Source organism: Pleurodeles waltl, chromosome 1_1 (assembly GCF_031143425.1).
Source record: "Pleurodeles waltl isolate 20211129_DDA chromosome 1_1, aPleWal1.hap1.20221129, whole genome shotgun sequence".
NCBI classification, from domain to species: domain Eukaryota; kingdom Metazoa; phylum Chordata; class Amphibia; order Caudata; family Salamandridae; genus Pleurodeles; species Pleurodeles waltl.
The window spans coordinates 529,334,135-529,356,648 of NC_090436.1; the positions used below are offsets into that span (position 1 = coordinate 529,334,135).

Genomic DNA, 22,514 nt, shown 5'->3' on the forward strand with positions numbered 1-22,514 from the left:
CACTCAGGGCAGGTGCTGTGCTGAAGGGGCCCCCTGGAGGGCGGCTGCGGGCCGTTGTTATGCCACTGGTGGCAAATTGTGCTTTCAGATTTCAAAAACTTTTTGGTTTTTTTTTTGCCAGTGTTTGTTACAATGTTGAGGGCCTGGTCGCTCCCACAACAATAAAGTGTTACAAAAGCCATGTCAAAACAAGACACGCATTGATGAAACTAAAAGACTTATAAAAATATGTGAGATCAGTTGGCTTTGTCAGTGTTTGTTTATTTTCATGCTTCCCATAATCGTGTTGAAAATGGTTACACTGATTTTCCATTAGAAATATTTTTGGGAAATACTAGCATGCATCAACACATTTTACTAAATGACATTTCATTTGCATATAATCAGAGAGCATTCTGGGAGCATTATACTTAGCCTCATAGCCTAAACTTTTCAAACATGTGTATACACGTTTTATTTTTTTTTAGTACTGGAACCAACGTCAGTAGTGAAGTGTGACCTTAAAACATTTACTTACAGCACTCACCCTAATAATGAAGGTTTTCAAATAATGAACCATAAATACAAGTTCGAACAGCATTATCTTTTGGTAACACATTACCTCAACTGCAGAGAGTTCCACTCTCTGTAAACAGGCAGCCAAAGGGTTTGTGCTGCAGAGGGTTGGGCCTACTTGTCCCAAGGACAAAGTACACATAAAAACTTGTTGCCCTTGACCCCAAACAAGATGTCAGGCGATAGGAATTCCACATCCCTGAACAAGCACACAACCATTTAGGAGGGTGTTACTACTCATTGTGTCAGTGTTTCCACACTTAAATACCAGAATCACATGTCAAAATATCTCATTCTATCCCTAACTTCAATAACCATAATCCATCTGCAATCAGTATAGTATTACAACAGGTGCATACATTACAAGTACTAAATTAATGCAGTTTGTTTGGAATAACCATTACTGTCAGCAATAACAATACTAACGCATTGGAAACATTTTTACATAAAGCATGATTTACAACCCTGTGATTAACACTTCTAAACAATGCATTTTTCAAGCATACAACATATGTCTGAGCCTTTTTTAATAACTTCAGGCAACCCCAAAATACAGCCAGAGAGACAGTTCCCAGAGACGGCTGCACTCCCAGTTTTAGAGCAAACGTTTCAGCCTTGGGAGTTCTTGAAATGGAAAGTAAAGTCTGTGGTGGTCATATTTTCTTCATCCCGCCAAACATAGGGTCAGTACTTTTTACAGACTTCCGTGGGGGAGCTGCTGCAAGCCTGCAGCCCTCCACACTTTATTGGCATTATTGGTGGTGCTCCTGACATCCTGGGCCACCCTATTGCTAAAACATTGGTCTTAGCAAAGCCCAGTAGGGCATTATGAGGTGCTCCTTCCCAGGAGCCCCTCTGATTAGAGGCTCCAGCTGCATTTTATTTTATGCTGCCACACCGACTCACAACATGCAGCTCTCCTTCTCTGGCTTTTTTTTTTCTTTTGGAGGGTTTCTTTAGGGGTGCTTGCTCCCACTCAGGCACCTCGCATGTCCTTTTCATTGGAAGCAGCTGGGAAGCCCACCCCTGGCTGGCTCCCCATGCAGGCAGCATCTTCCCTTGCTGCCGTGGGAGACAGCAGCTCTCCTCCTCTGCCCTCTCTAGCGGGCAGGAAATTCTTCTTCTTTGATGGCCATTTGCTCCCCCCAGACACAGGTAGTGTGGCAGACCCCACCACTGCTTGGAGGAGTGGAGTGGTGCGCCCCCTTCACAATCCTGGTGCCAGGGGCCACAGTTTGGATTACAAGCCCCCTCTCCTACTTTTGGGGGAGCGCTGCCACGCTTCCCCACTGGTACTTGTGTTGAATTGGAATTCCAGGCCCTTTCTGGCTTCTCAAGGGGGTCCTCTCCCAGTTTCTCGCTGGTGGTGGACGCCAACAGATGAAGTCCCAGGGCCCCAAATGCATGAACTGGGCCTTCAGGTCTATGGGGAGGGGCCTTGATGCATTGCCCTCTTCCAGGATTCTTCAAACAAAAAGGTTCTAGAGTAGACCCCCAGGCTCTTGCCCATCCCAGGTGTTTCTTCAGTCTCTGCAGCAGAGCTCCATGTCCTCACTGGGTGGTCAAAGGTCAAATTCTTCTCCCTTGGATACCTCAGGCCCCATTGGGCCAATTTGCTCGACTCTGGGCTCATTTTGCTCCTGGTGCTCCTAGCCACCTGGAGCCTTTTCCTTAGGCCTCCTGGCCTTTAAGGTGGCACACTTTGCTTGGAGCTGGCTCCACTGGCCCACTGCACCAGCTCTTTTTTCTCCTCTGGTGCTCCTTTTCCTCCTTGTGTACACGTTTTTGTCCCAACTAGTCCTTAGGAGGTGTAAGGGGACCAGTTTCTCTGGTCCTGGGGAGAGACCCACTGATTCTGGGGTCAACTGTAGTCAGAGTCCTTAGTCCAGGTGGGCATCAACAGGTTCTTCCTTCCAGCTGTCCATGGCTGCAACCTCCAGTCTCAATGTCAAGCTCCAACAAAAACACACTCTCTCCTTTGTGCAATACTTTTTAAGTGGGTGCAGAACGTTCTAGAGGCCAGGCACTCTAGGCCAATCCAAGGGAGTGACATCAACTCTCTGCTCTTTCCCAACCTTCCTGCACAGTATGCTGGAACAATTCAAAATGGTGTCATACAGAAGTCACTGGTCACATCTCCTTTGAGGGTCTCAGTTCTGCCCCTCACGGACAACACTGACAGGGCTTTTCCCACCAAAACGTCAAAGAGGAGCCCCCCCTCCTGTGTTGACCTCAGAGGTCTGGGCTACCTCCTTTGTTAAGTGGGCCTGAGCTGGTCCATTCCTGGTACAGTATGGCAAACAATGAATGGATGCAAATTCTTCTTCCTCACCCCTACCTACTCAGGAGCTGAGTGAAGCACTGTTAATTGCTCCCTTTGTGTGGGGAGACCTTTGTTCCTGCTGCTGGAGAGTAAACTAAAGGCCTAGGCTCTGATCCTGAATTGAGACAGTGAAATTAGACAATTCTGGATGACCCATAACATGTACATATACCTTCTTAGAACATGCAGATTTGATCTTGGTGCACATGTTCTGCACAGTTTTGATAAGTTAAAGGGAAGCAAAACTGCACTCTTAGGCAGCTTTCCCCCTATGTGTATAATAAAGTCACTACAGACAAGTCCGTAAACCACACTGACTTTCCATGTGAGTATACACTGACATTATAAGACCTACCCCAGGTCATTATCTAATCCTGCAGAGTCCTCTCTGCGCGAGGCCACATGTGCCCAGATACAGGCTGTGCATGACAGTAGTCTCCCACACTCACCTCTGTGTGCATATGTTCACGTATATCCAGCCAAGTGCCCCTTATCCTCGATTTGTCACAGCAGCATTATATCAAAAAGGTGACCACTGACAGTGAGCATGTGCAGTCCATTTACCATGTGTTTACCTTGGGTGAAGCTCACCCACAGTAAAAAGGCCAAAAAACAGATACTCAAAGCAAAAACTCCGGACGGCTTACATGGAAAGAACCACATTTTGTTACTGTGGATCTATTTGCAGTTATGGTACAGTGATTGCTTTGAATCCCTTAAGGACGGGGCTCGCTGAGATCTAAGGGGGCAGTAATTTACAATGATAGAAGTCTGAAAGATACAGGTGTTAGAATTTGAATGCTGAACAAAGTGATGTGGGGTAATTAAACCTCAAAATGGCTATGCCCAGACGGCAGAAGCCAGCAGAAAGATGAGCCGAAGAATAGGGTACAGTCTGAGTAAATAAAGCAGGGTTCCCATCAAGGCATCCACACTGTTTCACTCAGGCTGTTAAACATAAATTCAGTCAAAGCCCTCTCCATTTGAACTGTAGAAGCACAAGTGCATTCCTCATCCCAGCTGACCTGCAACACTACTCAGTTATAACCCCAGCCCTTTATTCAACAATCCTCAGCCAGGATGGGAAGAGGCTAGAAGAGAACAGTCTCATAAATGCAGGAGGCCAATGGGTGCAAGCCAGGCAGGAGAGTTATAGGAGAGCCCTAATGATGAAATTATCTCAGGTTTCACCATTAATAGGCCACTATGTAGGGTGATACATTGCCCAATGTGAAAAGAAGTCACAACTTTTGGCAAGAATGCCACAAGCCCTTAACACCAACTTATCTGAGGGAAAAAGTGGTGTATGGCAATTGTTCTGAAAGTGCCAGGAGTTCACTCACACGACAAGCTGACATAATCAAAATGAGGAAGAGAGTCTTAAAAGTCAGGCGATGTAAAGGCCAACTATGCATAGTCTCCAAGGGAGAGTACAGAAGAAACAATAAAACCAAGCTAAGCTCCAACTGTGGCATCACAATTAGTTTGAGAGGAACCTGTGAATCAAACATTTAATAAAGCTCATCACAACAGGTAAATTAAACAAGGCAGGTAGGTCTGGCAAACATAGAAAGGCTCAAGGGGCCAACAAATAACCGTGGTCATTGTGAGGCCTTGGTGGGCCAAAGATAAAACAAACAAAAGAACATCTGATAGCATGGCTTGTGGAGAGTCAATCTTGCAGATACCACACCAACCCAAACATCTGTCAAGGAGTCTAGCAATAAATGGATTTCCTCACAGGGCGGCTAGCCTGGCAGCAGATAAAACACAGTCAACAGCGCTCAATTCCAATGCATGGAGGTGCAAACTGCATGTATTCGAGTGGAGAAGCCTTCCCTGTTGCTGAGATAGGCAATCCTCCTAAAATGGCAGTCTGATAGGAAGATAGATGCTCATGCCCAGACACTCTGGGAACCACACTCTACTGGCCCAATCTGAAGCCATTAGAGTGACTTGGGCCTCACCGTTTTTGATCTTTTTCAGAACTCAGAACTGGAGCACTGTGACTGTCAGCTTTCAGTAGGGAAGGGATAGAGGTCTGCCACAAGTCCAACTGTGATTGAGTAACCACTACTGTAGATCATGTGCAGTCTTCCGCAACACCTGAATAGTATGTGGTGCTAGGTCCACTGAAACATTAGATTCCATTGTAGATCCCATATATTCCACCTGGCGTACTCGACAAGGTGGATACAGGAGGCTGAAAGGCCAGAACCACTCAGAGACCTAGGACAGAGGCTGAAATATCAGTATTGTAGCCCAAATTTCCTGGGGTCTTTGGAAAAGAGGGAACCCCATGAACTATATCGTACTCAGGACAGTTCTAATGAAAGTACACCACTGAAAAGAAGTCTGGTGTGACTTTGGCTCATTGATTGTGAACACCAATGATGTCAGAAGGTTTGCAGTCTTCACAAGATGGTCTATGGCTGACTGTAGTGAGCCTGCCTCATCCTGAGATGCCGCGGACTACCGCAACGTCTCTTTTTCGGGCCGCAGTCAGGCCGGCAGTCCACATTTCGGGACGCTGGAACCGCCGCTGCCTGTTTTTTGGTGCTCATTTGGCGTTTTGTGCTGCGGTGCGACCCAGAAGGCACATTTCGTGCTCCGGGTCACTCCACGGCCCCTGGCAGCCTCCCTGACTTTCCCTTCCCACTTACCTTACTTGGTTCCTTTTTCTCTTCCTTCTTCTGTCTTCATGTCTTCTTTCTTCTTGGTCGTCCATATTGTCTTCTTCTGTGGTGGTTGTCTTCCCAGCATACCTCATGCCTTTTCCTTTTCTACTTGGCTTTCTTTCTCATTCATTGCTATGTGGCTTTTCCCAATCCAAGGTGTAGTACGTTCTTCCTGTTTTGTCACTTCCTGTTTTATGGTATATAAGCACTGCAGTTCCCTCCTTCTTTGCATTGCAAACACTTCCGTTCTGGTGGTGATCCTCGCTCCAGTTTCTTCTCGCTCCTGCATTTTTTCCTGCTGATTTGATTTCTATTTGTCCTTTTCATTGTTTTTTCCTCTTTTTCAGGAGTTCCTGTGATAAAGGATTTTTTCTGCATTACTTGGGTTTTTCTTCTGGAACTCCTTCTGGAGGGTACAGTCTTCCTTGGCGTTTTTCTAGTCAGTAGCACTATGGCTACTAGAAGGGGTCGCCCTTATCTGGGCCGGTCAAGAACCAGTAAGAAATCAGGCATCCCTCCAAGTACTGCAGCCTACAGCAGTAAGAGACGTGCAGACCGTGACACATACGGTTGCCCAGGCTTAGAGCAGACATGATTGAGGCAAGCGTGAGTATTTTGCATTTGTCCTTCTGCAGGAAGGCATTCAGAGGCGAAAAGTATAAAATGGGCCTACGGTTCTCCATCCTTATTCCCCACAAAAAAAAGCAAGAGTAGCAACCCTCTCCTATTTCCAAGTTCGGAACGCTCTTGATAAAGCTTTCGGAAAAAAAAAAAACTTGCACTTCCTACAGCAGGATGGGCAAGTGTTTCTCTGAGATTCACTTTGATGTGGGACAATGGGTTGGTAGAGCAGAAAAAAATAGTAGGCCATAGCCATGCTGAATAATTTAAAAGACGCAAAGGGCTGCAGACCAGTGAGAAAATGCTGAATCCTTCCTCCCACAGGGTGGGTATGTGTCACACATGGCAAGTTAAAGTGGATTGGTCATGATATGGGGAGGAAACTGGGAGAAATGCTGCCTGCACGCTGCCTACCAGATCCACATACCCATCCCAGAAATGGCAGGGGTGGTTACATTAGCAGTTGTGGAGACTGATGCTGTCCATACACCAGGCCCTTAGGTCAGGCGATGTCTAGGAATTGGAAATGAAACTGTTTGGAGTGGGGGGGGGGCTTAAAAGGAACCAGGGAGTGTGCCATGCCTGTACTTTCTTTGAAATGTTCCAATGCAGAATCATGTTTTTCATCATACAGGTATGAACCAATGAAGTGTATATCCAGGAGAGAGGCCTGTATTTCTCCAGAAAATCTTGGGAAGCATATCCACGCATGACAGAGGAAAACCACACTGGTGTCAACCGCCCTTCCCAGACAATCAATAGTATTAATGTATTTAACCCCATCTTGACCATCCAGAATCGCCCGAGATAGTAAGGTTCTAAGGTATCCTGGGACTGCGTGCAAAATCATGCTGGGTTACGTCCCAAAGTGCATGCATATACCAGCCCAATAGCCGGACTGCATTAACCAATTTCACTAGTACGCTAGCCAAACAGAACAATATCCAGATAACTCAAGTTTCTTAGGCTCCTTACCCAGAGGAGTCATGAGGAATGAATTAGGGTTCACCTTGTTGGTTGAAGTCTGATTGACTGAAGTAGGATGTTTAGCTAGAAAAAAAGTGTTGCCAGGTGCTGGTCTGTGATGAAGGTCCACTGCCCATTAACTGATGGGCTACAGATGGGCTTTACCCAGGCGTCCACTGAAGTGTTTGCAAGGGATTCATTTAAGAGGAGCATGGGCTCAGATGTGGCTAGCCCACGCTGAAAGATTTCTCCAGAGACATCAGTCTTAGTCTCATTAGAGGGCAGTTGTAGGTCCAAAACCTCAACTAACCATTGGATTTCCATTGCAAATGATGCACTCTCTTCCTTTGGAGGTTGAAATGGTGAGCTCAACTCTGTATCCAGTTAGGTATCAAGCCCACTTGCCCCTTTTAAGTCCATCTAAAAATTGTCATCATCATAAAGAGAAGGTAACCAGGACCATCTCCACCATCAACCTCACAGGATGGTGGCATGTATTGCCAGAATCAGAGTCAAACAAATAATGGAGACTCTGATGGCCTTACTAGAGAGATAGGTTCAGCGCCAGGATTTATGGTGATTGGCTGCGCTTTTGTAATTTTGTAGTGCAACATCAGTTGAGATGGGGCTTAAGTTGTTTCAGGGTCAGACGTTAAAACCAACACCAGATCCTCCTCCAGCAGTGATGGTTCTGGTGTTGACAAAGGATGGACAAACCTATTTAGTGGAGCCAGGGTAGAAGCCTGAACGGAAGCAATACGGAGACTGTAATGGGTCCCAGGAGTCAGACTGCACCAAGGACAGCTCCACCAGTGGTAACCCGACTAAGGAACCCTGGGGATCCTTGTGTCTCAAAGACGTGGCAAAGGAACCCTAAAGACTACCAGAGCAGCAAACTTAAAGGCATCCAATTTATTGTGGTGTTGTCAATGGCCTGGGACATTCAGGATGCAGGTGGACAAACTGTGGAAGCGGCTCAGAAACTTGAGATCTGTAGAGACTGACTCACATCACGATCACTCACACCTTCTTTTTGGTTAGAGAGAGGCTTGTGTGGTCAACTCCCCATTTGCTTTACTATGCTTACGTTTGAACTTTAATTATGACTTACCGAAGGACTTTGACTGCAAAGTTGTGCTCTCTTGGGATAAGCCTCAAAAGTAGGAGTGAGTATGCACTCTCGACTTTGAGCTGGAGTGGGGCTTTTTTTTGCACTGGGGCTTACATGTGGCCTGCGACTAAGTCTTGGGTGCTGTAATATAGAGCTTTGCTTCTTGGTCCTCTATCGCCTTCAGGTGCAGAAGAGCACACTTGCTGCACAAATGTCCTTAGCCCAAACGCTAGAGATGCCTCTTGGTAATTAACAAACAGGTGACTTCCCTTTGGTAATGCCTTATCTGGTAGAGACTACCTAGCTGTAGATTCCTTACCTTAGAATTATCATCAGGAGTCACACTGGATCGTTTTTTTTTTGTTTTTTTGAGCAGCACCTCTGCACGCCAGTAGCTGGAGTCGCTCGGCTCCACGTGGCATCGTCTGTGTGGTCTGCGCCTTAAGTGACGGGTACAGTTCCTATATAGCAGCCACCCCAATATGCTGATGTGAGTTTATTTTTGTGACTTTCTACACCAGGAGCACAGAGTCACAAAGAATACAGACCACTGGTGTGGAATACTAGGGCCCTGAAAGGGAACAGCCTTCTCCGTAGAAATCTGGTCACTGACCGGGGAGGGTGGGTGGGTCAGTAAGGAATTTTCATCTAGATAGTGACTCCACCAGATAAGGCGTTACCAAATGTAAGTAACTTGTTCATCTAATTCTGACTTCTAGTCACAGATTCCTTACCTTAGAATGCATACCTCCCCAGAGGTGGGCCTGCGGACCAATTTCATATGAGGAAGTCCAAAGTGCCCATCCTAAGGGCCTCACTGTCCAGGCAGTAGTGCTTTGTGAACATGTGCAATGATGCCCACGTTGCTGACTGGCAGATGTCCAGGACAGGAACACCACATGCTAACGCAGTGGTCACTTCTTTAGCTCTGGTGTAGTGAGCACACAAAACCTCAGGGTTGCTTCTTGGCCAATGCATAGGAGATTTAAAACAGAGCATGATCCATCAGGAGATGGTCTGCATCTGCACGGCCCGGCTTGTCACCACTCCGACATACCCCACATAGAGTTGGTCATCCACCCAGAAAACTCATGTGTGGTCACAGTACAGCAACAGTGCTCTTTTTGGGTCCAGACAGTGGAGTCACTCCTCTTCCTTAGAGGTACGTGGCAGAGAGTAAAAAGTAAGCAGAGGAATGGACTGGCCTACATGAAAGGGAGTGATCACTTTCAGTTGAAAGGAAGCTCCTGTATGAAACACCAGTTTGTCTAGGTAGATGTTTAAGTATGGAAGCTTGGAGGATAAAGCCTGAAGCTCACTGACCCTTCGGGCAGATGTTATAGCCACAAGGATGTCTTGATGGTAAGGAGCCTTAGACAACTGCCCAAAGACTCAAAAGGATAAAAATAAAGGAAGTGAGGACAAGTTTGCAGTTCACTTTAGAATAATGAAAGAAGACTGGGAAAAATGTTTGCAAACCTTTCAGAAATCTATTTACAATAAGGAATTTGAAGAGGGATGGCTGGTCAGGCAACCGCAGAAAAGCTGAAACGACAGAAACATAGCCCTTAACTGTGCCCAGTGCAGAGCCCTGCTGGGCAACGGAAAGAATGAAGGGCAGAACCTGGGAGGGCGGGGGCAGAAAGGATACCGATCTATCTTCCTGTACACCATGCCACAAATGTTCCCCAACGGCAGCCATATATCGTCTTGGTGGTGGGACGCCTACCTATGAAGATAACATTGCAGATTTTGGGAGGAATGTCAAAAGCTGTTAACTGCTACAGCTCAATCTCTACACAAGAAGAAGAGTTGACAGGTTTGGGTGAAGGACCATCCCCTGCTGCCTCGACTGAAGATTCTCTCTAAGGGGCAGCCTGATCGGGCGACCAATGGCCATGCTCAACAGCTTTGGATACCAGACTTTCCGTGCCCGGTCTGGAGCCACAAGAATGACTTGGGGCCCAGTCGTTCCTGATCTTCTTGAGAACTCTAGGCAGAAGTGGTATGGACGGAAAGGTGCACACGAGGCCTGACCTCCACTTGAGGTTAAATATGTCTCCAATTGAGAGAAGCCTTGGAAACGTCAGTGTGCAGAAGTGCTGACATTGCACATTCTCGTTGGTGGCAAACAGATCTAATCGAGGCAGAGCCCACTGCAGAAAGACCATGCACTACCTCCAGATGGAGACGCCATTTGTGATCCACTAGGCACTTTCGGCTGAGTTTATCAACCTTGGCATTCAGAGAGCCTGCCAGGTCCTGAACCACCAGGGAAACGCCCCAACATTCCAGGCATGTCAGGGTACGTTGGGCCTCCTGAAAAAGGGTTCATGAGCTCACCCCACTCTGTTTGTTGCAGTACCACACAGCGGCTGTGTTGTCCATGAACACCTGACTAGCCTTCACTTAATGGAGGGTAGAAAGGCTTTCAATGCCAGCCAGATTGCACCGACCTTCAACAGGTTGATTTCTGCAAAAGACCAGAGACTTCTGATCTGCTCCTCTGCCACCTTTTAGATATGGTTGAGGAAGGGGGAAGGGTCTGTCGCTGACCCAATCGCAGTTCATTAGCCATCACTGCAGGTCCCTCGCAGTTCCCTCCGAGACCTGGACCATGTTAGAGAGATTTCCCTGATGCTGCGCCTACTGGAACTTTAGGTTCCACTGTAGAGCCTGCTTGTACTAGCGGGTATGCATCACCAGCAGGACGCAGGAGGCAATGAATCCCAGCAGCCTCAGAGTCAGTCTCAATGAAATCCAAGATAGAGTCTGAAACATCGGTATCATAGCCTAAATATCCTGGACTCGTAGTTCCGGAGAATAATCCGAAACTGCACTGTTCAGATGAAAAGGAGCGCCTGAGAGGGAGTCAAGTATGGCTTGCACGTTGATAGTGAACCCCAGTGAATGCCGGAGGTCTGCCGTAGTCTGGAGGTTGATATGACAGCCTAGGACAAGCTCACCTAACAAGCGAGTCGTCAAGAAGACTGGAAACCCTGATCTGCGCAGATGAACTGCAACAACCGCCATCACTTTGGTGAACACCTAAGGGGCGCTGGTAAGGCCAAAGGGGAGCACAGTGAACTGAAAATGCTTGTGGCTTACCGTGAACTGCAGGTAACGTCTGTGGGCAGGTAGAATAGGGATGTGAAAATATGCATCTTGCAAGTCCAAAGCTACCATCCAGTCTACCAGGTCCAGATCAGACAGGACCTAAGGGAGTGTGAGGATTTTTAACTTCTTTTTTGAGGAGGAACTTGAGAGGGTGCAAGTCAAGAATAGGACGAAGGCCTTTGTCCTTTTTGGGCACCAAAAAATAGAGGGAATAACAAACATGACCCACTTCTAGTGTCTGTACTCTCTCTACGGCTCTTTTTGCCAAGAGAGCCATAATTTCCTGGCAGAGAAGGCATAGGTGGTCTTCCGTCATCCTATCGTAAGTAGGTGGCATAGAGGGAGGCGTAGTCACGGACGGGAGGGAGTAGCCCCTTCGGACGATCTGCAAAACTTGCCAGTCTGATATTATAGACCACCAGGGTGACAGGTGATGGTTGGTCCTGCCTTGCACTGGGTGCCTATGATAGTAAGAGGGCAGACTATAAGGGTTTGGAGACTGGCAGTCGGGGAGGGTAGTGCCCTGTCCCAAGCTTTGGCTGCCGGATCAGAGGGTCTGTGGGTACTGCAACTTCGGGCACACAAAGGCTGGGAAACCTGCACGATGCAGTGGCTGGGAGGGTACTGACACAGCTGGAAGCCCCTTCCATGGCCATAAAAAAGAGTGGAAGGCTAATCAGGGGTGACAAGGGGCCCTGGAAAGGCCCAAGGACCTAGCTGTAGCCCTGCTGTATTTTAAGTGATCAAGCACTGAATTCACCTCGTCTCCAAAGAGACGGGTGCATTTAAAGGGCATGTCCATATGCAATGCTTGGATAGCCACAAAAAAGCCAGTTGTCCTCAACCAGGTGTGGCGTTTTAAGGCCATTGTCGACAAAACTACTCTTCCCAGCAAGTCGGTGGTGTCCAGTCCACATCCTGTTGTGATCTTAGCTGAGTCTCTCCCGTCTGCAACAGCCTGTGAGAGTACTGCCCGGGCTTCCGTTGGGTCCATTGGCAGCACCTGAGCAACCATATCTCACACAGCATGAGCACAGCAGCCCAAAAGGCCTACAGTGTTCATGGACCACAGTGCCAGGCTGGTGGAAGAAAACATCTTCTTTTCCAAGTTGTCCAGCCTCTTGGATTCCCAATTTACTTTGGGAAGTGGACCACCAAGCTCACCAGGTTAGGGTGCTGTGTGAGGGCGGTGGCAGCAGGCAATTGTCCTGTTCACAGGAGCCCCTATGTTGGGCTTAGACCAGGTCCCAGGCAGGTCATCAGTAAGAGCCTGGTTAAATGGGAGAAGCGGTTCCAATGGGGACGCTCCCGGTTGAAGCACTTCTGTCAATCGCCTTGACTGCCACGGAGGGCAAGCTGAGGTCCAGGATCTCAGCTACCCTCCTCACCACCATTGCAAAAAGAAATGATCCCTCCTCCGCAGCCACGGGATGGGGAGAAAGCATGCCAGTATCTAAAGAACAGATGATAGACGGAATGCAGAACAAATCAAACATTCACCCTCATTCACAAATATCTGGGTTTAATCCATCGTTTTTTTGCTCACCACGCCACCCCAGTTTGGACCCAGCCATAAGCAAATCAGTCTTGACCCTGTTCCTCATGGGAACAGTCCAGCCCGAACTGCCAAGCCAGGTCCTCCTGGACCAGAAACAAGCATCCTAGGACCGGTTTCAGGGTATCACCCTTCATCCGCTAGGCTAGCTTGCATCCAGTGGCGCAGTGAGCACGGGACCCACGTCTGGGCAAACCCTTCCCGCTTGGGTGACAAATGCAAAAAGAACAGATGATGGACGTAATGCAGAACAAATCAAACATTCACCACAGTCACAAAGATCTGGGTGTAATCCATTGTTTTTTTGCTCACCAAGCCACCCCAAAAAACTGATGGATTAAACCCAGAACTGTGACTGGGGGTGAATGTTTGATTTGGTCTACATTCCGTCCATCAACTGTTATTTTTGCATTTGTCGCCCCAAGTGGGAAGGGTATGCCCAGACGTGGGTCCTGTGTTCACTATGCCACCAGATTCAAGCTAGCCTGGCTGAAGAGGGGTGATTCCCCGAAACCGGTCCCAGGATGCTTGTTTCTGGTCCAGAGAGGACTTGGCCTGGCAGTTCAGGCTGGACTGTTCCCATGGGGAACAGGGTCAAGACTGATTTGCATATGGCTTGGTCCAAACCAGAACGGCACGGTGAGCAAAAAAACTTATGGATTAAACCCAGATCTGTGACTGGGGGTGAATGATTGATTTGGTCTACATTCTGTCCATCAACTGTTCTTTTTGCAAGTATCTAAAGAGGTGTCCAGTCCACTGGTATCTGCCAAATCCTCACACCATTCCATGTTGGGATCACAAGGCTGATATTCTTCAGGCTTACAGCGACCCCTCCCAATCCTCCTTGAGCTCTAACCCATAGGAACAGGACTCAAGCTCCAGCCTGGAAGGCATGGCTCCAGTCGGTGCTGGAGTCTGCGTCAGAGAACGCCTTTCTAGTTCCATGTGGGAGATCACAATAGGGATGGTGCCAGGTGGGCGCAAGGAGTGTTGGCATTGGGATCGTTGCTGAGGAAGGTTGAGGTGGCATGACATGGGCCAGTCCGAAAACATGTGTTGACCCATGGGCCCGACTGGTGCAGAAGCCACTTGTGTGGATCTAGTAGGTGCTCCTCCCAAACCCATGGGGCCCAAAGGCACGCCAGAGGGAATGGGCCGCCCCAATATGAGGTGCGTGGCCTTATAAAATTCTTCTAATTGGAAAGGGGTCGCTCAAGCTCGTGGAAATTTGGAGATCCGTGGAGACGGCCCAGGCACTGGCAAAACTGGGGAGCCAGACCTCGAATGCTGACGCTCCCTTGTGTCATTGGCCGAGTGAAGTCAAAATCCTCTTCAACTTCTTCTTGTGGTGGGGACTTACCAGAGTGGCTCGACGATCGATAGTGACTAGGATCTCAGACTCCGCAACCGCTCCCAGGACCTTCCTCTCGGCCAATATCTCGATCGCCGTGGCATCACACGTAAATCCACCTGAAGCTTGAAGGAGTGCACCGTCAAAGCCTTCGGGTTTATGGCGTGGAAATCAGAGCAGGCCTTAGGATTGTGGTCACTCGTGAAGAACCAAAGGCATACAAGATGCGGGTGTGTTACCAATATCGAGCAGTGACAGATGCCGCAGGGCTTGAGGATGGCCTTCTGAGAGGCCATTCCTGCCACACCAGGAGGAAAACCTAAACAAAAACAAAAAAAATCAAACTGACAAAATATTGAAAAAAAGTTATTCAACAAGTGACTAAGGGGGTTCTCTTCAGGTATGCGCTGAAAGGAAAGAAAAGAACGGACGTCTGGAGTAGTGCCTATACAGCACCGTGAATGTCACTTCCAGCACGGAGGACGAAATGCTACCACCTACCGGCGTGCTAAGGTACTGTTCACAAAAATATTGCTGGATCCAGTCTGACACCTGGGGATAATTTTAAAGTGAAGAATCTGCAGCTAGACGTTTCTATCAGATATGTGTTTTCTGCAATCGAGACAAGGATTGGAACCTGTAGTCTTGGGAGGGGACATCATTCACTAACATCCTAGATTTCTGTTTTACATACTGTCAGAAGACTGATGAAACTGGGAGAGGAGTTTCAGATCAACGTCAGAAGGCATGGGAAGAAAGGATCTGAAATACAGGGAAGGGGGGTGCTTAAATGAGGCTCTGCTCTGTCACACAGTACACTGTGCAACTACATGAGAATTACTGGCAAAATCTTTTCAGGTCCACTCTGGTACCTGGGGAGTATTTCAAGATGAGGAGCCTGCAGTTAGAAGTGCTGCTCATAATAACTAATATCCTCATGTAATGAGCAGTAACAAGACTTAGGAGGGTCCGGCCCGACGCAACCCTGAGATATGGGGTGCATCATTATAGAGGACCTTTATTGCTTCAGAAAAAGTGTATTTTCTTTAAGGGGAGGTGGGGGGGTTCATATTTTTTTGGAATTCCATAGTTAGCAAAAAAACATGTACAGTAGTACAAATCAGTTGCTGCATAATTTACATTAAATGGCTGAATAAAAATAATGCATACCTGCAAAGACTTTTCCAGTAACTCGCTGACAGGAGCATTCGTATTATCTGTTAAGTTTTTTGCTTGATAGTAGTAATTTATTCCAAGGTCACACCAAAGATTTGCTGAGGACTGCAGTTTCAAAGCTCTGCTGTAGCACCTAAGGAAATAATTTTCAAGTGAAACTGTTTAGGTACAAAAAAGGTAATACATATTTATGTTTTCAGTTTCCATTTGCTATGAGTTCTGGTGGATTTTTCAGTGTTATCCAATGTTATCAAAAAGTGTGAATCTCAGTGGTTATCAGGTTTACTCTTTTTTTGCTCCGTACAAAATCACTAGATTGTTTTTTGTCAATGCTTATAAACGAATGTGCTTTAATTACCTTCCTTCCCACTTCATTTGTACTGTCAATCATTCCTTTGTTCTTTATTACTGAAAACTCACTTTGGACCCTTTTCTTGAGTTTTCCCTTTCAACTAACTTGTCATTATTCTACCTGATGGTATTTCTCTATACTCAAATACCTGTCTTCAGCAGTCCAGTCCCACCCCATGCCAAGCATGAGCATGGATGCAGATAGGTTGGCATCTCATTAGGATTTGACTGTAGAAGATAAAATGTTAATAGTGACCATTTTACACACTTTTCTGCTCTGCTATTTAGACAAGTCAAAACGCAGCTGAAACAAAATGTTCTCCTTAGAGGTAGATTTATGTATTGTGAGGTGCTCTGTGCTCAATTACTGGAAGCCAGTAGCACACTACCCTGTTCTTTGTCTTGAGATACTGAGAAAGAACGGGCTAGTAAATGTATTATTACTGTCTTATCTGGGACTATTCTTGCTCTGCCTGGTAATAGAGAAGAAGCAGATAAGCTTGTTAAGGATTAATATGCATTCTGTTAGCTAGAAGGACTTCAGTGAAAAACTGTTCTGATGTGAAGAGGCGGAGGTAGTAAAGATACTGTACAGCCTACAGTATGATTTGGATCATTTACTTGTATAGTTCACACACTGAATGAGGTTCAATTTACATTTTTTGGCAAGGTCTGCAGGATTTTGTGTTTATTTCTAAGACAGTACAAGGACATCTTTAATTGATTGTTTTTACCAGTTGAGTGGCCTTTGTTTATTCAGAATCAGTGTGGGACTGTGTTCCTGCAGGGCATGTCTGAGAATTGCACAAGGGACTTTACGTTAGTGTTCTGCACAGAGTACAGTGCATTTAAAATATTGTGGGAAACTGAAAACACAGGGAAATGCCTTTCTATTGAGTGCAAGCACAGCGTTTGCACAGTTTCACCACCATAAGTTCCAAGCTTCATTCAGACAGAGGAAATAGGAATGAAAGCTGAACTTGGTGATGGTGGGGCTACATCATTAACAAGTCCTACTTTAGTGCACAGGCTCAGACCGGGTGTAGGAAAGTGCCACTGTTGGCATGGTTACTCCCCCACTTTTTGCCTAGTGTTGATGCCAACTTTGATTGAAAGTGTGCTGGGACCCTGCTAACCAGGCCCCAGCACCAGTGTTCATTCCCTAAAACTATCCCTTTGCTTCCACAATTGGCACAACCCTGGCACACAGTTAAGTCCCTTGTAAAAGGTACCCATGGAACCAAGGGACCTGTGGACAGGAAAGGTTTCTAAGGGATGCAGCATATATTATGCCACCCTTGGGGACCCCTCACTCAGCACATGCACACTACCTGGCAGCTTGTGTGTGCTGGTGGGGAGAAAAAGACAAAGTCGACATTGCACCCCTCTCAGAGTGCCATGCCCACAAACCACTGCCTGTGGCATAGGTAGCTCACCCCTCTAGCAGGCCTTATAGCCCTAAGGAACGGTGCACTATACCACAGGTGAGGGCACAGGTGCATGAGCAATATGCCCCTACAGTGTCTAAGTCCATTCTTAGACATTGTAAGTGTAGTGTAGCCATATTGAGTATATGGTCTGGGAGTTTGTCATTACTAACTCCACAGCTCCATAATGGCTTCACTGAATACTGGGAAGTTTTGTATCAAACTTCTCAGCACAAACCCACACTGATGCCAGTTGCACACAGAGGGCCTCTTAAAGATCTATTAAAGATGCACCCTGTATATTAGCCCAACTGCTAGTGAAGGACTGACCGGTCTGTGCCAGCATGACACTTTCAGTCGGGTTTCTGACCACATGGGATGAGTGCCTTTGTGCACTCTGTGGCCAGAAATAAAGCCTGTCCTGGGTGGAGGTGCGGCACACCTCCCCCTGCAGGAACTGTAACACCTGGCGGTGAGCCTCAAAGGCTCAAGCCTCGGATTACAGTGCCCCCAGGGCACTCAAGCTAGTGGAGATGCCCACCACCCCGGACAAAGCCCCATTTTTGGCGGCAAGTCCGGCGGGAAAATAAAAAAAAACTGGGAGGAGTCACCCCCGTCAGCCAGGTCCACCACTAAGGTGACCAGAGCTGAAGTGACCCCCCTCCTTGGAAAATCTTCCATCTTGCTTTGAAGGATTTAGCCCAATAGGAATAGGGATGCACCCCTCTCCCCAAGGAGAGGAGGCACAAGGAGGGTGAAGCCACCCTCAGGGACAGTAACCATTGGCTACTGCCCTCCAGCCCTAAACACACCCCTAAATCTAGTATATAGGGGCGACCCTGAACCCAGCTCACCAGATTCCTGGCAACCTACAAGAAAGACGGCTAACCTGCAAACCCTAGCAGAGAAGGAAGACGACAACTGCTTTGGCCCCAGCCCTACAGGCCTGTCTCCTGCCGCAAAGAACCTGCATGAAGACCAGTGATGCGTACAGCGGGCCCAGCGACCCCTGCCAACTCCAGAGAATTGCCCTGCACCCAAAAGAACTCCCAAGGACAGCAGCTCTGTCCAAAGGAAACCTACAACCAAGGACTCCCACCTCACTTCAGATGCGTGAGTCCTGACCCCTGTGCACCCGACGCACACGGCCCACATCCAGGTGGTCCAACCAGCAAGAGAGCCCCTGGGTGATTGCCAGCTACTGCCCTGCTGGGTTGACCTCTCCACGACGACGCCTGCAGAGAAAATACAGAGGACCCCCTGACCACGAGCTCCGGATGAAGATATCAGACGCCTGAAGGACACACTTCACCTGCAGCCCCCAGGCCTTGGAGAACCCGAACCCTGGTGCAGCATCGACCAGCAGGCGGCCCTTCCCAGCCCAGTCAGTAGTTTGCCCAAGAAGCCCCTCCTGGACCTCATCTGCAGCCTCAGAGTGACCCCGGGCCCTCTCATAGAGTTGCATTGGAAACCAGATACCCTGTTTGCACCCTGCACCCGGCTGCCCTAGTGTCGCTGAGAGGGTGTGTTTGGTGCCTACTTGGGGCCCCTCCATTGCTCTCCTATACACCCCTGGTCTGCCCTCTGAGTCGCGGGTACTTACTTGCTGGCTGACAAGATTCCAAGAACCGAAGCCCCCTGTCTCCATAGGAGCCCATGTTAATTCGGTGCCTCTCTGACCTCTGCACCCGAACGGCCCCTTGTTGTTGGTGGTGGGTGTTTGAGGTTAACTTGAACCCCAAACGACGGACTACCTAACCCCCAGAGATAAGAACTGTAAGCTGGATACTACCTGTAAAACTGTATTACTTTTTCCTCCCCCAGGAACTGTTGAAAATTGCTGTGTCCACTTTTAAAATAGTTTTTTGCCATTTTAAAGAAAATTGTATACATTGTTGATTCCATTCAAAGTCCTAATTATACCTATGCAAAGTACCTTTCATTTTATGTACTTGCCTGTAAACTGAATTTTGTGGTTCTAGAAATAAATTAACAAAACATTTTGCTATATTAAATCCTATTGGTCTGGGGCTAAGTCATTGAGTGTGTGTTTCTTCCATTGCTTGTGTGTATACAACAAATGCTTAACACTACCCTCTGATAACCCTAACTGCTCGACCACACTATCACAAATAGAGCATTAATATTCTCTATTTTTGCCTCTGCCAAGGGTCTGGGGAACCTCTGGACTCTGTGCACACCATATCTCATTTTGATATGTATATACAGAGCCAGCTTCCTACATCGGGTGTATATACCTATTATTGCTGAAATTGCACTGTCTGCAGCGAGTACTAGGAAGCACAGAGCAGTGATTGTCTTGTCATGTTTCTGAACTGTACTGTCTACAGTTCATAGACTAGCTTGTAGGTTTTTTTTAAGTTAATGTATGTGCTAAAACAGAACAGTGCACACAAAACCTATGAACAAACCCAATTTGGGCATGGGCACTGAATATGTTCATAATACAGGCCATGAGTATTGTGTGTGAGCAGGATATGGATCTTTCAGGCATGCTGCAGAGTACAGTGTTGGGTGCAGTGTTCTATGGGAGGACACTGATTTGGGATGCATCCATATGCACAGTGATCTTTGTTACCACAATTCTGAAATCAGAACTTTGAGAGAGCAATAACACTCTTAGGAGGATATCATGGAAATGAAGTGCAGCTAGCACTGGATGAATACAATGCTGTCAGTTCAGCTGGGAACCTGCTGGTTAGTACACAGCAACATGCAGTGAGTAGTAAGCGGAAGATACGAGGTGAGCCAGGAAGTGAAGTAGGTCCTAGGGGTTCAGAGGCCTTGCAAATAGTTACACGGGCAATTGAAATGGCTCTTCATGACCCAAGTGGGTCACACTGGAAGCAACAATCACATTAAAAGGTCAGAGGTAAGAGCTGCACGTATACAATTCAACAACAGTGGGCATCAAAGAAGAAAAAGGCCAGCAAATTCCAGCTCTGCTGAAAAGCAGATATTCCCATTGGTGGTGTTTTCATCAGTTATAATCGACTTTAACTGGAAACCCTAATTATATTTGAAAAATCAAAGGTTCTCTTTGAAATACATTTAAGGGATCTTTGGAAACAGTTATGTAAACTTTGCCAGTGGAAATGACAACCACAGAAAATAAGCACAAGGTGACAGGCTCTAATAATCTCTTTATAAAAATGTAGGCAATGTGAAGCTGGTTAAATATACTTTCACTCAACAGGGCAGAGCGCCACTTGCTTTGACCAAGCTGCTGTAAAACACATCTACAAAAACATTGACAAAGCAGTGTCTTGCAAACATGTGCACTAACGGACTTACAGATATCCAGGACTGGAACACCTTGTGCTAGCGCAATGGAAGCAGCTTCGCCACCAGTGGAATGAGCGCTCAGGAGGCTGCTTCTTGGCCAGTGCGTTGCAGCTCTTAAGGCAGAGAACGACCCAGGGTGAAATGGGTTGTTTCTGCACTGCCTGACCCTTCTTTGCTCCCACGTACCCCACAAAGAGATGCTCATCCACCCGGAACTCTTTTGTGTGGTCAAGGAAGAACGACAACACTCTTTTTGGGTCAGCCAGTGAAGTCGCTACTCTTCTCTAGAGGGATGCGGTGGAACAAAGAAGGTGGGCAGGGTTATGTTTTGACCAAGGTGAAATGGGGTCACCACCTTGGCGAGGAAAGAGGCACGAGTTCCGAGTACCACCTTGTCTTGAAACAAAGTGAGACACGGCGGCTTAGATGAGAGATCCTGCATCTCTCTCACCCTCCTGGCAGATATTATTGCCACTAAGAAGGCTATCTTGATGGTGAGCAGCAGGAGAGGATGGTTATGTAATGGCTCAAAGGGAGCACACATGAGAAATTTGAGAACTAGATTTAAGTCCACTGAGGCATAACAAAGAGCGTAGGGGGAAACATATGTACAAGCCCTTTAAGAAATCTATGTACAATAGGTGATTTGAATAATGAAGGCTGATCAGGTAGCCGAAGGAACGCCGATAAGGTGGAAAGATAGCCTTTGAGAGTACTCAAGGCAGAATCCTGCTGGGCAAGGGATAAGATAAAGAGAAGAGTGTCAGAGAGAGAAGCAGAAAGAGGATCAATAGCTCTTTCTGTACAAAAATTTACAAATAGTTTCCAATGGCAGGCATTTACCATCTTAGTTAAGGCGCGCCTGGCTGCTAGAATAACTTTACAGACTTCGGGAGGAAGGTCGAAGGCTGTCAACTGCCGCGGCTCACTCTCAATGCATGAAGGCGCAGAGTTGATAGGTTAGGCTGGAGAACATTCTTCTGTTGTGACAGAAGATCTTCCCGAAAGGGAAGCCTGATCAGAGGATCGATGCTCATTTTCAGAAGCTTGGGATACCAGACACTCTGTGTCCAGTCCAGAGCCACCTTGATTACTTGAGCCCGGTCATTCTTGATCTTTTTGAGAACTCTGGGCAGAAGTGGTATGGGTGGAAAGATGTACACGAGGCTTGAACTCCACTCACGACGAAAAGTGTTCCCAAGCGAGTGCCGCCTAGGAAATTCTAACGTGCAATAATGCTGCTATTGTGCGTTCTCTGGAGAGGCGAACAGATCTAACCAAGTCTTTCCGCACTGTTGAAAGAGTCCTTGTGCCACCTCCTGGTCCTTCTGGTGGCGACACTGCTCGTGATCCGCTAGGCATCGACGGCTGAGTTAATCTGCCCTGGCATTAAAATAACCTGCCAGGTGTTGAACCTCCAGTGTTATGCCCTGCTGTGCCAGCCACGTCTAGAGACGCAGGACCTCTTGACAAAAGGTCCATGATCCCACACCGCCCTGCTTGTTGCAGTACCACAGTGTGGTGGTGTTGTCCATGCACACTTGCACCATCTTCCCTTTAACAAGAAGAAGAAATGCTTTCATTGCTAATCAGGTTGCCCGGAGCTCCAGTAAGTTGATATGGAGTCCGGATTCTGCCGGAGACCAGAGGCCTCTGATCTCCACCTCTCCCAGATGGCCACCCCATCTCAGAAGCAGGCATCGGTCACTACTGTGAAATCTGGTTGGGGAAGGGAGAGGAGTCTGCTTCTGACCCAATCGCAGTTCACTAACCACCACTGCTGATCTTTTGCAGTTCGCACCAAGATCTGAACTGTGTTAGTGAGATTCCACTGATGCAGTGCCCATTGGAACTTCAGGTCCACTGCAGAACCCTCATATGCCATCTGGCATATTTGCCTAACAGGATGAAGGAAGCCATGAGGCCCAACAGCCTCACAGTCTTTCTCACCAAAATCCAGGATAGAGGCCGAAA

The 22,514-nt window shown here is 47.4% G+C and overlaps 1 protein-coding gene across 4 annotated transcripts in view; it reads right to left on the reverse strand.

Annotated features, from left to right (window-relative positions):
* Positions 1 to 22,514, reverse strand: part of SKIC3 (SKI3 subunit of superkiller complex) — a 1,026,707-nt gene that overhangs the window by 652,424 nt on the left and 351,769 nt on the right. For all 4 annotated transcript variants that reach the window (XM_069225585.1, XM_069225575.1, XM_069225607.1 and 1 more), the window contains exon 20: positions 15,451 to 15,589. In XM_069225585.1, coding sequence (XP_069081686.1) covers positions 15,451 to 15,589 — 139 coding nt within the window. The remainder of the gene's footprint in view (positions 1 to 15,450; positions 15,590 to 22,514) is intronic.